Source organism: Carlito syrichta, unplaced genomic scaffold (assembly GCF_000164805.1).
Source record: "Carlito syrichta isolate Samal-C Ts95f unplaced genomic scaffold, Tarsius_syrichta-2.0.1 Scaffold303284, whole genome shotgun sequence".
In the NCBI taxonomy this organism is placed as follows: domain Eukaryota; kingdom Metazoa; phylum Chordata; class Mammalia; order Primates; family Tarsiidae; genus Carlito; species Carlito syrichta.
Window position 1 is genome coordinate 199,050 of NW_007247380.1, and position 12,973 is coordinate 212,022.

At 44.7% G+C, this 12,973-nt stretch overlaps 1 protein-coding gene across 1 annotated transcript in view; it reads right to left on the bottom strand.

Moving 5' to 3' along the window:
* Nucleotides 1–12,973, bottom strand: part of TNIK (TRAF2 and NCK interacting kinase) — a 167,062-nt gene that overhangs the window by 84,061 nt on the left and 70,028 nt on the right. The window contains exon 11 of the mRNA XM_008058297.1: nucleotides 12,862–12,973. This exon is cut by the window's right edge and continues 87 nt beyond it. Coding sequence (XP_008056488.1) covers nucleotides 12,862–12,973 — 112 coding nt within the window. The remainder of the gene's footprint in view (nucleotides 1–12,861) is intronic.

Sequence of the window (12,973 nt, forward strand, 5' to 3'; positions counted from 1 at the left end):
ATAGAAACTTCAATCCAGCTTCCTCACTTGGTAGGAAACCCCTCTCATCACAGGGTCCAGGAGACACAGGGGACAAAGTCAGACCCCTTTGGCATGACGGGCGAGTCAGAACAAGAAGCCCTTCCTGGATCCACTGAGAAGCAGGGCTCCTCCTGAAGCACAAGTGCCATTTCTATGCGCAGGTGATGACTGACCATTGTTGGACGCCATGGGCACACTCTGCCCCTGACAGTGAGCACCCTTTGCCAGTCTTGTTCCCAGCTATTTCACAACTTCTGTTCAGCTACTGAAACAACAGAGCAAAAGCTCAGCTAGCAAGTGCTTAATCTTTGTGTTGATGCTAAGGACTTCCAGGAATAAGAGCTGCCTGGCCCCCGCCAGCCACTCACAGGACACTTTAGGACACTTTGAGCTAATGCTAAGTGAGTTAAGGGCCACCTCTGAGCCATGCCAATCACTGATGCTCCTGGCCCTGAAATGGGGGACTTACCCTTGCTCACAGTGCTTTCTTCCTGCTCAACGCCTGGGAGTATGGTCCAGTTGGTAGGAATGCTGCACTGGCAGAGACTCATGTGGATTTTCCCGTCTCCTGCTCCTGCCCACTAGCCTAAGCTGCGTTTAGCTGACTGGGAAAAGGAGACTTCCCAAGGGGGCAGCTGACTGGGAAGAGGAGACTTCCCAAGGGGGCAGCTGGCCCTAAAGGTGAGGTACACAGAGGGATGAAGAACTGGACTGCAGGCTAAGTCACCAGCAGACAGATGGCCTGGCCAGACCCAACGAGAGAGCACTCTGGAAAGAAGCCATCAGGGGGTGGGGGGTGGGGTAGGGAATTAAGGAAGGTGGGGAATGGGAAGTGCTAGCTCTACAGAGAACCATTAAAGTGAAAAACAAAACTGACAATACAGTCACGAAAGTCACAAGATCATACTTTGGAACAACAGAGCGTTTGGTAAAACTCAGTTGAGAGGAAAGTTGTGTTTCGGTTGACAGCATCGACTCTAGACCCAGAGGCCACTGAGGCTGGAACCCAGCTTACCTACTTATTAGATGAGTGACCCTGAGCAAGTCTCTTAACTTTTCTGTGTGTCATGTGCCTCATCTGTAAAACTAGAAATAACAGTTTGAAATCATTGGTTCCAAAATAACAAATATTCACCCAACAATATCAGTCTGTCCCTGTGTCGGGTACTATGCCAGGCCTCTCTGTGTGTCAGTTCCTCTCCTTCTCACAGCAGTCCTGCACAATAAATGTTATTATACTGACTGTGCCTAAAGGAAGCAGAAGTTCAGAGAGGTTAAGTAATTTGCCCAAGGCCACAAAGCTACGTTTAAGCCTTGACCTCTTGGCCTGCAAAGCTGGTGTACTCGACCTCTACACTAACCTACTAGTGAGCCATTTAACAATTATTAGACATTGTTTTTGCTCATAATGATATAACTGAATTTCTCCTAGTATTATAAAAATATTATTTTCAAATCATAGAAGAAGCTTACCTGTTGGTCCAATTATTAATAAATCCAAAAAGGTTTTACACATAAAATAATCCAAACTTTCTAAGACTATTCCTGACTTTAGTCAAAGGCACTGACATCCATAACAGAAAAAACTGATTGCCCCAGATGCTTCCTTACCATTGAAATAGGAGAGAGAACTAGCAAGGCGCTGGATGAGGCTACGGATGCAGCTCAGAGATCCAGTCTCTGTGAATGGCAGATCAACTACTCAGGGCTGGATTGTGGTACAGAGGAAATATTCTGAGAGCACAAACTTCAGAGGGACCTCAGAGTGCTGAGTTCCAGGTGCCCCACCTCCTACCCTGATCCAACTGTGGGACAAAGGGTGTGGCCAGAAAAGGACAAGGAAGAGCTCCAAAGAGATCAGTGATTTCAAAAACTACAAGAGATAGCAAAGCTTCCCATTCACCATCCTATTTCAAAATAGAACAAATCCGGAGCCAGGATCAGGGAAGAATAGAGGACTAAGCAAACATCAGAAGGAAAAGCCTCTCCCACTGACTCCGAATAACAGAACTAAAGAAAAAAAAACAAAAACAAGATATCTGTCACAAATGAGGTCTTCAAAGGAAGACCTCAGGCAATTCCAAGTCTACCAAAGACAAAACTCCTGATAAATCAGACCTTGGTGCCCAAACAATGGAAATCACCAGCAAAGGGCCCCAGAAATGACAGCGATCAAGGAATAGTTGGAAAGAGTGAATAAGACTAAAGAAAGACAAGATGCAACACTGAAAGAACTTATAACAGAGATTCTGGCAATAAAAAAAACTTCATCCAGGAAATAAATAACAAGATGACAAGCATGGAAAGCAGAATCAATCTAGCTGAAGAAAGAATCTCAGAACTTGAAGACCAGAACATAGACTTAACCCAATCTGTAAAAAAATAGAAAAAAGACTCAGAAAGAAGGAACAAAGTCTACAAGACATGTGTGATTATATCAAGAGGTCAAACCTACACCTGATTGGTATCCCAGAAGAAGAAACAGAAAATGAGAAAAATGTGGAACAAGTATTCCAGGAGGTAATCCAAGAACACTTTCCCCATCTCACCAGAGATGTGACTAGCCAAGCACAAGAGATAAAGAGAACCCCCACAAGACATCAAATGAGAAGGCCAACCCCTAGACACATAGTAATTCGCCTACACAAAGTAGGCACAAAAGAAAAAATCCTAAAGGCAGAAAGAAAGAAGGGCCAGACTACCTACCAGGGAAAACCAATCAGAATAGCAGCAGACCTATGGGCAGAAACACTACAAGCAAGAAGGGACTGGAGTCCTATATTCAAAGTCCTCAAAGAAAAGCAATTTCAACCAAGAATTTCCTATCCAGCCAAGCTCAGCTTTATCAGTGATGGAGAATTAAAATCCTTCCCAGACATCCAATCCCTAAGAGATCATGCAGCTTCCACACCAGCTCTACAGGAGACACTTAAAAAGGTATTAAGCACAGAAGAAGGAAAAAAGAGAATCACTACATACTTCCCAAGACAACAGCAGAGCACAGAATCAACTGAGAATATAGTGCAACAAGAAACTTGAAAACACACTCATACACTAACCCCAAAGCCAAAAGAAAACAAGCAAAGAAAAAACATGGTAAGAATCTCATGACAGGGATAAGCAATCACATTCCAATAATCAACCTGAAGGTAATGGACTAAATGCACCACTGAAAAGACACAGAATGGCAGACTACATAAGAAACCACGACCCCATTAATTGCTGCATCCAGGAGACTCATCTCACTATACAAGGGACACACACAGACTCAAAGTTAAAAGATGGAAAATGAGTTTCCAGGCAAATGGATCACAAAATAAGGCACGAGTTGCAATCTTAATATCAGACAAAACAACCTTTAAACTACCAAAAAGTTTAAAAGATGCAAAAGGACACTAAATAATGATAAAAGGCTCAATCCATCAACAAGAAATATCCATCCTAAACATATATGCACCCAACACAGGAGTACCAGCATTTATAAAGCAACTACTAAATAAATTTTAAAAATATATTGACTCTAACACTATTATAGCAGGGGACTTGAATACCTCACTGACAGCTCTAGATAGATCATCGAGGCAAAAAAATCAACAAGGAGATCCAGAGCCTAAACTTGACACTTTACCAAATGGACTTAGTAGATACCTACAGATTATTCCACCCAACAAACATAGAAATATACATTCTACTTATCACCACATGGAACATACTCCAAGATTGATCACATCCTTGGCCATAATTCAAGCATAAACAAGTTCCATAAGGTTGAAATCTTGCCATGCACATTCTCAGACCACAGTGGAATAAAAATAAATATCAAAACCAACAACATTTGCCAAAGCCCACAAAGACATGAACACTAAACAGCATGATGCTGAACAACGAATGGGTCAACACTAAAATCAGAGAAGAAACTGAAAGATTCCTGGAAACAAATGAAAATGAAGAAACATCTTACAAAAACCTCTAGGACACCATGAAATCGGTTCTCAAAGGGGAATTTATATCTCTATGAGCACACATCAAGAAAATGGAAAGATCACAAGTGGAGAGACTAACAAATCACCTAAGGGAGCTAGAAAGAGAAGACCACCAAAACCCCAACTTTAGCAGAAGAATCCAAATCACAAAAATAAGAACCTAAATACAGGACATAGAACACAAAATATTATAGAAAATATAAAACAAAAAGCTGGTTCTTTGAAAGAATTAACAAGATTGATGGGCTTCTAGCCAGAATGACCAAGAAAAAGAGAGAAAACACCCATATAAACACAATCAGAAATATAAAAGATCAAATCACAACTGACCCAGAAGAAATACAAAGTATTATCAGAGATTACTATGTACACCTATATGGAAACAAACTTGATAACCTAGATGAAATGGAGGAATTTCTGACATTACACAATCTCCTCAGGTTAAAACAAGAAGACATTGAGACACTAAATAGACCAATAACAACCCAGGAAATTGACTCTATCGTATGAAAACTACCTGCCAAAAAAAGCCCTGGACTGGATGGCTTTCCAGCAGAATTCTACAAAACATACAAGGAGGAGCTGATATCAATCCTATTGAAAGTATTCCAGGCAATCGAGAAAGATGGAACTCACCCCAAATCATTTTACAAAGCTCACATCACACTGATACCCAAACAGGGTAAAGATCCAAGAAAGAACGAGAACTACAGGCCAATATCCCTTATGAACATAGATGCAAAAATCCTCAGCAAGATTCTAGCATATCGGATCCAAAAACACATCTCAAAAATCATCCACCATGACCAAGTGGGCCTCATCTCCAGGATGTAGGGCTGGTTCAACACTTGCAAGACCATAAATGTAATTAAATACATCAATAGATGTAAAAACAAGAACCACATGATTATCTCATTAGATACAGAAAAAAGCTTTTGATATAATCCAGCATCCTTTCTTGATAAAAACTCTCAAACACCTAGGTATAGAAGGAATATACCTCAAAATAGTAAGCGCCATCTACGACAAACCCATAGCTAACATATTGCTAAATGGACAAAAACTAGAAACATTTCCCCTGAAAACGGGAACAAGGCAAGGCTGCCCACTCTCACCCCTCTTGTTCAATATTGTGTGGGCAGTCCTAGCTTGGGCAATTAGACAAGAGAAGGACATCAGGGGTACCCAAATAGGAAAAGAAGAAGTCAAGTTATCCCTCTTTGCTGATGATATGATCCCATACCTTGAAAATCCAAGAGAATCTGTCAAAAACCTGCTTGCACTGATAAAGGACTTTGGCAAAATCTCAGGGTACAAATAAATGTGCAAAAGACACTTGCATCCCTATACACCAACAACAAGCAGGCAGAGACTCAAATAAAAAGCACAATCCCATTCACAATAGCCACCAAAAAAATAAAATACCCGGCATCTTCCTAACCAGAGAAGTGAAAGACCTTTACAATGAGAATTACAAAATACTGCTCAAAGAAATCCAAGAAGACACACACAAATGGAAAAATATTCCATGCTCATGGATAGCAAGAATCAACATTGTTAAGATGTCCATCCTACCCAAGACAATCTACAGATTCAACAAAATACCCATCAAGTTACCAACATCATTCTTCTCAGACCTGGAAATGACAATACAGAAATCCATATGGAAACATGAACGACCACAAATAGCCAAAACAATCATTAGCAAAAGAAACAAAGCAGGAGGTATCACACTTCCAGACTTCAAACTTTACTATAAGGCTACAGTAATCAAAACAGCCTGGTATTGGTACAAGAACAGGCACATAGACCAATGGAACAGGATAGAGATTCCGGAAGAAAATCAATTCCTCAACCTACTCATCTTTCACAAAGCCTCCAACAACAACCACTGGGGAGAGGAGAACCTATTCAGTAAACGGTGCTGGGAAAACTGGCTGACCACATGCGGAAGATTGAAATAGGACCCCTACCTACCACCATACACAAAAATTAACTCTAAATGGATCAAAGACCTAAACGTAAAACCTCAAACTATAAGAATCTTAGAAAGTGCAGGAGACACCCTTATGGAAATTGGAACTGGGAACCAGTTCCTATTCAGAACCCTAAAGGCCAATACCTTAAGAAATAAGATAGACAAATGGGACCTCATCAAATTAACAAGCTTCTGCATAGCAAAAGACACCATCAAGAGAGCAGGGAAACAGCCCATAGAATAGAAAAAAATATTTGCCAACTGTATATCTGACAAAGGCCTAACATCTAGGATCTACAAGGAACTCAAATGTGCTGAAAGAAAAAAAACAAACAGCCCCTTTAAAAAGTGGGCAAAAGACATGAATAGGCACTTCTCAAAAGAAGATATATGAGCAGCCAACAGACACATGAAAAAGTGCTCAGCCTCACTCATCATCAGAGAAATGCAAATCAAAACCACACTGAGATACTACCTAACCCCTGTAAGAATGGCCATAATTAATAAAACAAACAACAGCTGCTAGCGAGGATGTGGAGAAAAAGGAATACTTCTACACTGCTGAATGCAGACTGGTACAACCTCTTTGGAAGACAGTGTGGCGATTTCTGAAAGAACTAGAAATTGACCTTCCCTATGACCCAGCAATTCCCCTGTTGGGATTATACCTGGAGAAACTCAAATCATTTTACAAATAAGATACCTGCACACGTATGTTTGTTGCAGCTCTATTCATAATAGAAAAAACATGGAACCAACCCTGTTGTACATCAAAGCTGGACTGGATTAAAAACAAAAAAGTGGCACATATACACAATGGAATATTATGCAGTCATAAAGAAAGACAAATATATGGACTTTGCAGCAACTTGGATGGATTTGGAGTCAATCATACTTGGTGATTTATCATAGAAACCAAGAACTGAGTTCCATATGTTCTCACTCATAAGGTGACCTTAAACAATTATAATGCTATAAGAAAGCGATTGGCAGTAGCGGAAAACTGTCAAGTGAAGGAGAGTGGGACTGGCAGTTGGTGGAAATTGCTAAGGGAGGGAGGGCATACCTCATCAACAAGGGTACCTGCATGATCGGTGTTTATATACCTAACCTTTAATTGTACTCCACATCTTTATAATAAATAATAATAATAATATTAAAAAAACAGTAACAACTAATATCTACTGGGTACTCAAGGTGTTCTAAGATTTCTATGAATTAACTCATGTAACCGTCACAACAGTTTCATGAGGTAAATGCTACTGTTATTTATAGTTTTACAGATGAGGAAAATGAGGCACAGAAAAGTTAAGAAGCTTACTCAGGGTCACTCATCTGATAAGGAAGAAAGCTTGGTTTGAACCTCAGTGGCCTCAGGATCTGGAGTTGATGCTGTCAACCGAAACACAACTCTTCTCTCTACTGAGTTTTACCAACACTCAGTTGTCCCAGAACTTCTCAGATGTTGTCCTGTGACTCAAACCACTTAGGTTCCAAAGAGCGATGTCCCACACCAGTGGCTTCTCTTGGTTGGGGCTGCTATGGGGCGGGCCTGGTTGCCCTGAGTAGAATGTGATGCTAAGAGAGGATGTGACGAGAACATGCCCACAACACATGGCTGTGTATGGATTATGAAAAGTTCTCTAAGCAGAGAAGCAGAAGGCAAACCTCGCCAGCAGCATTTAAGCTGGGGTTGACTAGTCCTTCAAAGGTGAGATCTGTCCAGTTTTTGGCAGCTGACAAAGCTCTTTCACGCTTACTTTCCTGGTTAATCCTCAGGACCATTTCAGCGGTGGGAACCACTTTGTTGTCAGGCTCCCTGCACCAGTCACAAGGCGGAGCTGCGGGGAGAAGAGAGGTCTGCCCTGTGCTGCACGTGGTGCCCCCACACTCCAGTCGACACCTTCCACTGCACGCTTCGATTTTTTTTGTTTTTAATCCAGTCCAGCTTTGATGTACAACAGGGTTCCATGTTTTTTCTATTATGAATAGAGCTGCAACAAACATATGTGTGCAGGTATCTTATTTGTAAAATGATTTGAGTTTCTCCAGGTATAATCCCAACAGGGGAATTGCTGGGTCACAAAAGGGTCCCCAAGTTGGCACCAGAGGAAATGAAAGCACTTTTGGAGAATGCTACACAAACACTGTGTTCTACACACCTCTTCCTCACTGGAAGCCAAGGACATTACAATATGCGTGGCCGCTGGGCAGCGTCCCACAGAGCTGCCCCTCTGACTTCACCCTGAAGTTGCATGCTCCATGTTCTGGCTCCCACAGCACTCCTGGTACTCCTTTCATTTCCTTATCAATTTTCTGTGCTGCTTTTCTCCTGCCCAATTCAGAGTTCAGCCCCAGACTCTCTTCTCTTCTCAGTGTACTCTTCCACCACCACAACCCATAACTCCCATTTCTTTCCAGTCTTCCACCCTTCTGGGGCTTATCTCTGTATAATCCAACCGCATCCTTGCCATCGCCAATGGCTGCCTGGATGTGTCTGGTCCCCTGAACTTCTCGCCTCGCCTGTATGCTGGTCCTCTGCTGTGTGCTCTGGTGCCAACTTGGGGACCTTTGTGACTGCCCGTGCTTTCTCATCACTGTCGTCGTCTCCCCAGCGCCTCGTCCTGTGAGTCCCCAGGCCACAGTTCTCAGACGTGTCTACTCCTCGCCCCCCACTCTGCCAGCCCTGCAACTCTAGCCCCCATGCCTGGACTAACTTGTCCGTATCTACTCTTGCTGCTTTCCAATCACCATCCTTGCAGTAGCCAAAGTTTCATTTTAAAAAGGTAGGTCTGTTGTGCTTACTTGGTTAAAAGACACCAGTGGCCTCCTACTCTTCTTAGAGCGAAGTTCAGCAGCCACCAGCCTGGCCAACAAAGCCCTCAGATATGCCAGGGCTTCCTTGCCTGGCACCTCCACCTTCTGGCCTCCCTTCTAGCTGGACTCTGGCCAGGCCAGCGAGGCTCATGTACTATGGCATGCTCCTGCAGCCTGCCATTCGCCAGCACTGCCATCATCCCCGTGGGAAAAAACGGTTGCCTGGCTGATTCCTTGCTTAACGCCCATGTCCCTCACAGATCTAGTCATCATGAGGGGAGACTATTTCCCGTGTCCAGCCTGGTACCTGCATAGCAGAGGTATTCACTAATTTGTTGAATGACCATCTATAGGCATAGAAAAAGGTTTCAAATCTACCTTACACTTAAAAAATTTGAGCTCAATGTCCTTGAAGGCCCCAGTTGGTCACAATAAAGAGTTAGAGGCTTATAGAAGATTTACATTTTTAGACTGCCAGGCTCTTATTTTGTACATTAATGCTCCAACTATTACTGGTCAATAAGATAAGGGTGCTAGTTCTTAAAAATAAAAATAAACTTCAGGGGATAGATCTAAAGCAGTGTACTTCTAAGCTGGAACTGATTTTTTAATAACTAGACAATGTCACTTTGGTCTTGAAGGGCATTAAATGAGACTTGGTGGCTTAAAAAACTCAACACAGCTCTCCAAAGAATAAAACTTCTGGGGAACAAGTTGGCGTCCCTGGGGTCAGCTTCATTCACTGCTGTAACCCAAAGATAATCTCCCCCAAATGAAAGCATAGAAGGCTCTCAGCAAGTTGAAATGAATACGCAGATCAACAGCATCATTTCAAGACTCTAAGCAGAACCAAACATCACCACACATCTGCTCAAAATTAGTCTGAGAAGACGACCAGAGTAGAAGCCTCAACACCTCAAGCTCCCCATTCTTGGATCCTAACTCTGTGATACAGAATAAACCAAGTATATCTTGGTTTACAATTGTATCTTGTAATACAATTTTTACCAAGCCAAGTAAAAACAGAAGTGGTCTTCTCTGTGCTTTTTCTTACTATTGATGGACTCATTCACCTTAGCTAGATTTAATCAAGCTCCTGGAACTCAGTTATAAATTATACTTTATCACTGGTCAAAAGCTGAGAATTCTGTCCCTACACCTAACTGGCTGGAAGCCATGTCCTTTTCATACAGCTGATAAATGACTACACTCAGTGTACACGCAAAGCCCTCTCACAATATACAGACACGGATTTAGAACTTAGCCAAACCCACATGGTTACCCAAAATAGCAAAGGACATGTGGGGCTTTCTTAGAAACCCTCAAGTAGGAGGTGACATTCGAGATCACCAGACACAAAGGCCTCAACCCACACAGTCCTGTGCTGCCAAAGGCATGGCTGAGTGGACTTTTCTGGAAAATGGGAATGTACTTCCACGAATCTTACGGAAGCTCGTCTGACCTACCATAACAGCTATCCTCAAGCTAAAGTGTGGGTTTTAACTGTTTCTATGTGACAGTGTCGTCCAAGTTCCTGCTCAGGACACCAGGAACACAAGTGGTCACCAGAGGACAGGGTAGCGGATGGGGCTGGGGATGCAATGGGAGCAGGACACAGCAGAGGTTCCCAGTCACAGAGAATGTCACTCCTTCTGAACATTTAGTGTTCCTTGTTCTTCTCTATGGAGCTACAGGGTAAGATCAAGGTACACGGGAGAAAGCTAGTGTCATCTGCAGGTGCCCTGTGGCCACAAGCACTCCTGCTTCTGGCCAGGAGCCAGGGCTCATGCCTATTGCCACACAGAGCCAAGGACTGCGTCCTCAAGCGTGCCTATGACTTCTGTGCAAGCCAAAACTCACAGGGCATGTCTCTGTGGATGCTCGTGCCTCAGTGAGCTGAGCTCTGGCTTGCTGCCCAGTAGAGGCTCCTGTAAGTGCCACCAGAGAGGAGACACGAAGAGGCCTTGGCAACGGCTCTGAATGGGAGTATGGGAGACAGACCCCAGCTCAAAGTGAGCACCTTTGGGGCACAGATTCTGTGCCCTTGCTCAGAAATCCTTGATGTTCAGGTCAAAAGACTATAGAAGTGGAGGCTGGATGAAGAGCATGGAAAGGCACACCTTTCCTATGGATCATCAGTGGAGAGGCAGGACACAAGCAGGGACTTGGTGCTTCGGCTCTGCAGGCCAGTCTCCCAGATTTGAAACCAGGTTTCTTCGGAAGCTGTGTGACCTTTAGCGAGTTATCAACCTCTCTAAGACTCAGCTGCATTATCATGCGACTGGAGATCATTGTGCAGATGAAATGAGACCATTCATGTGAAGTGCTAAACAGAGTACCCTGCAACACGGGGCCAATTCCTTCCTTCCCTCAGCCTCAGTTTCCTTTCTGTTAAATGGGAATTATATGCTGTTGCATGAGAGAGAACGGATAGATGCAAAGGGCTAATGATATGAGATGAGGTGCTGGCTGTGAGCAAAGCATCCTGCCTGTGGCATGCAGAAGTCACTCCCTAGCTGCTGTTTGAAACTGACATTCCAGGGCAGAGTGAGATTGGTGGGATTTATGCAAACTGGCACAGGGGCCCTCCCAGATTTACGCAAGGGAAGCTGGACCCCGAGGTGCCACTTAAGAAGCAATCCACTCCCGGTCCCTGCAAGTCACCACCCTCTAACTCTGCAGTGGCTGTCTGGCACAGCAAGTGAACTGCTGTAAACCCGGTAACAGGAAGCAGGCAGGTGTATGAAGGCCTGTAAAATCCCTACTCCCTGACCGTGCCGGTAGTGAACCTTTCATCCCTCGCTCAACTTCCCTGTCGCTGTGAGCTCTCTGTTTCCTAATTGTCTAGAGGCTTTGATTTACCTGGCAAAGGAAGGAAGCCTCAGCTATCTGGGCAAGGTTCTGAGAAGGGGGCTTTAACAAGCCTTTTGCCACAAGGTGAGAGCCTCAGTCAGGACAACCACACAGGAAGCTGTGATTGGAAGTATGGTTTCCACACAGATGACAGCACTGTCTGCTACTGAAGGCGGGTCTTGCCCACAAGCTGGAGGACAGGCCCTGGGTACTCAGGTGTATGTGGGGAAGAGACTGCGAAATGCTCTTCCTAGAATTCAGAGGAGTTTCAGAAGGCAGGCCCTGCCTTTCCATACTTGCAACTCCACTTATTCGTCTATTCACTGAGGTCTAGTTGGCGCCTATATTTCACCTCTTGATCACTGAGTCATTGGTTCATCTATTAATGCACTCACAAACACGAGGCACCTACTATACACTAGAGATACATCAGAAACAAGGCCCTACAAATGCATCCAGGCACTGGAGATGTGTTGAGGAAAAAAAGAGATAAGATAAGAGTCCCTTCCTCATGGGGCTCGCATGCTAGCAGGGAAGTCCAGGCAATAAAAGTGCATGCAGAGTACAGTTGAAAGTGAGGAGATAGCTCAACTCTGTAACCCCAGCACTTTTGGGGCCGAGGCGAGAGGACTGCCTGAGCCCGCGGGTTTGAGACCAGTCTGGGCAACATGGCGAAATCTCGTCTCTACAATAAATCAAAAAATTAGCCGGGCGTGGTGGCACATGCCTGTAGTTCCAGTTGCTTGGAAGACTGAGGCAGAAGGATCGCCTGAGCCCAGCAGGTTGAGGCTGTGGTGGCCGTGAGCCTGCCACTGCACTCCAGCAGGTGACAGAGCGAGACTCCAACTCAAAAAAAAAAAAAAAATTAAAAAAATAAATACAGTGAGAAGAGTCTGTAAAGGTCAGTGGAGGTGGGCAGAAGGGCATGCTGAAAGGGGGGCTGTGGCTCTTAGGGAGGCTGTGGAGGAAGGCCCCAGGAGGGGGGACGGGGCAGAAGAGTAAGGGCCCAAGACGGGTGTCAGGGCAGCACAGCAAGCCCTAGGAGGGGCAACGGGGCAGCACGGGAAACGCCGCCCCCGTCTGAAGTGGCTCCAGTCCCGCAGCCAGCCGGGAGCGTGTGCAGGCCGGGCCTCTGGCTCCCTGGCGGGAGGCCGCGTGCACTCCGGGCGCACCCGGGGGAGGCCGGGCGGAGGGCGCCAGCGGGCTCACCTCCTCCAGCCGCCGCCGCTGCTCCTTCTGCTCCTCGATGCGCTTCTGGCGCTCGGCCAGGAGCTGCCGCTTGTGCTCCTCGTTCTCGCGCTGCTGCTGCTCCAGCTGCTGC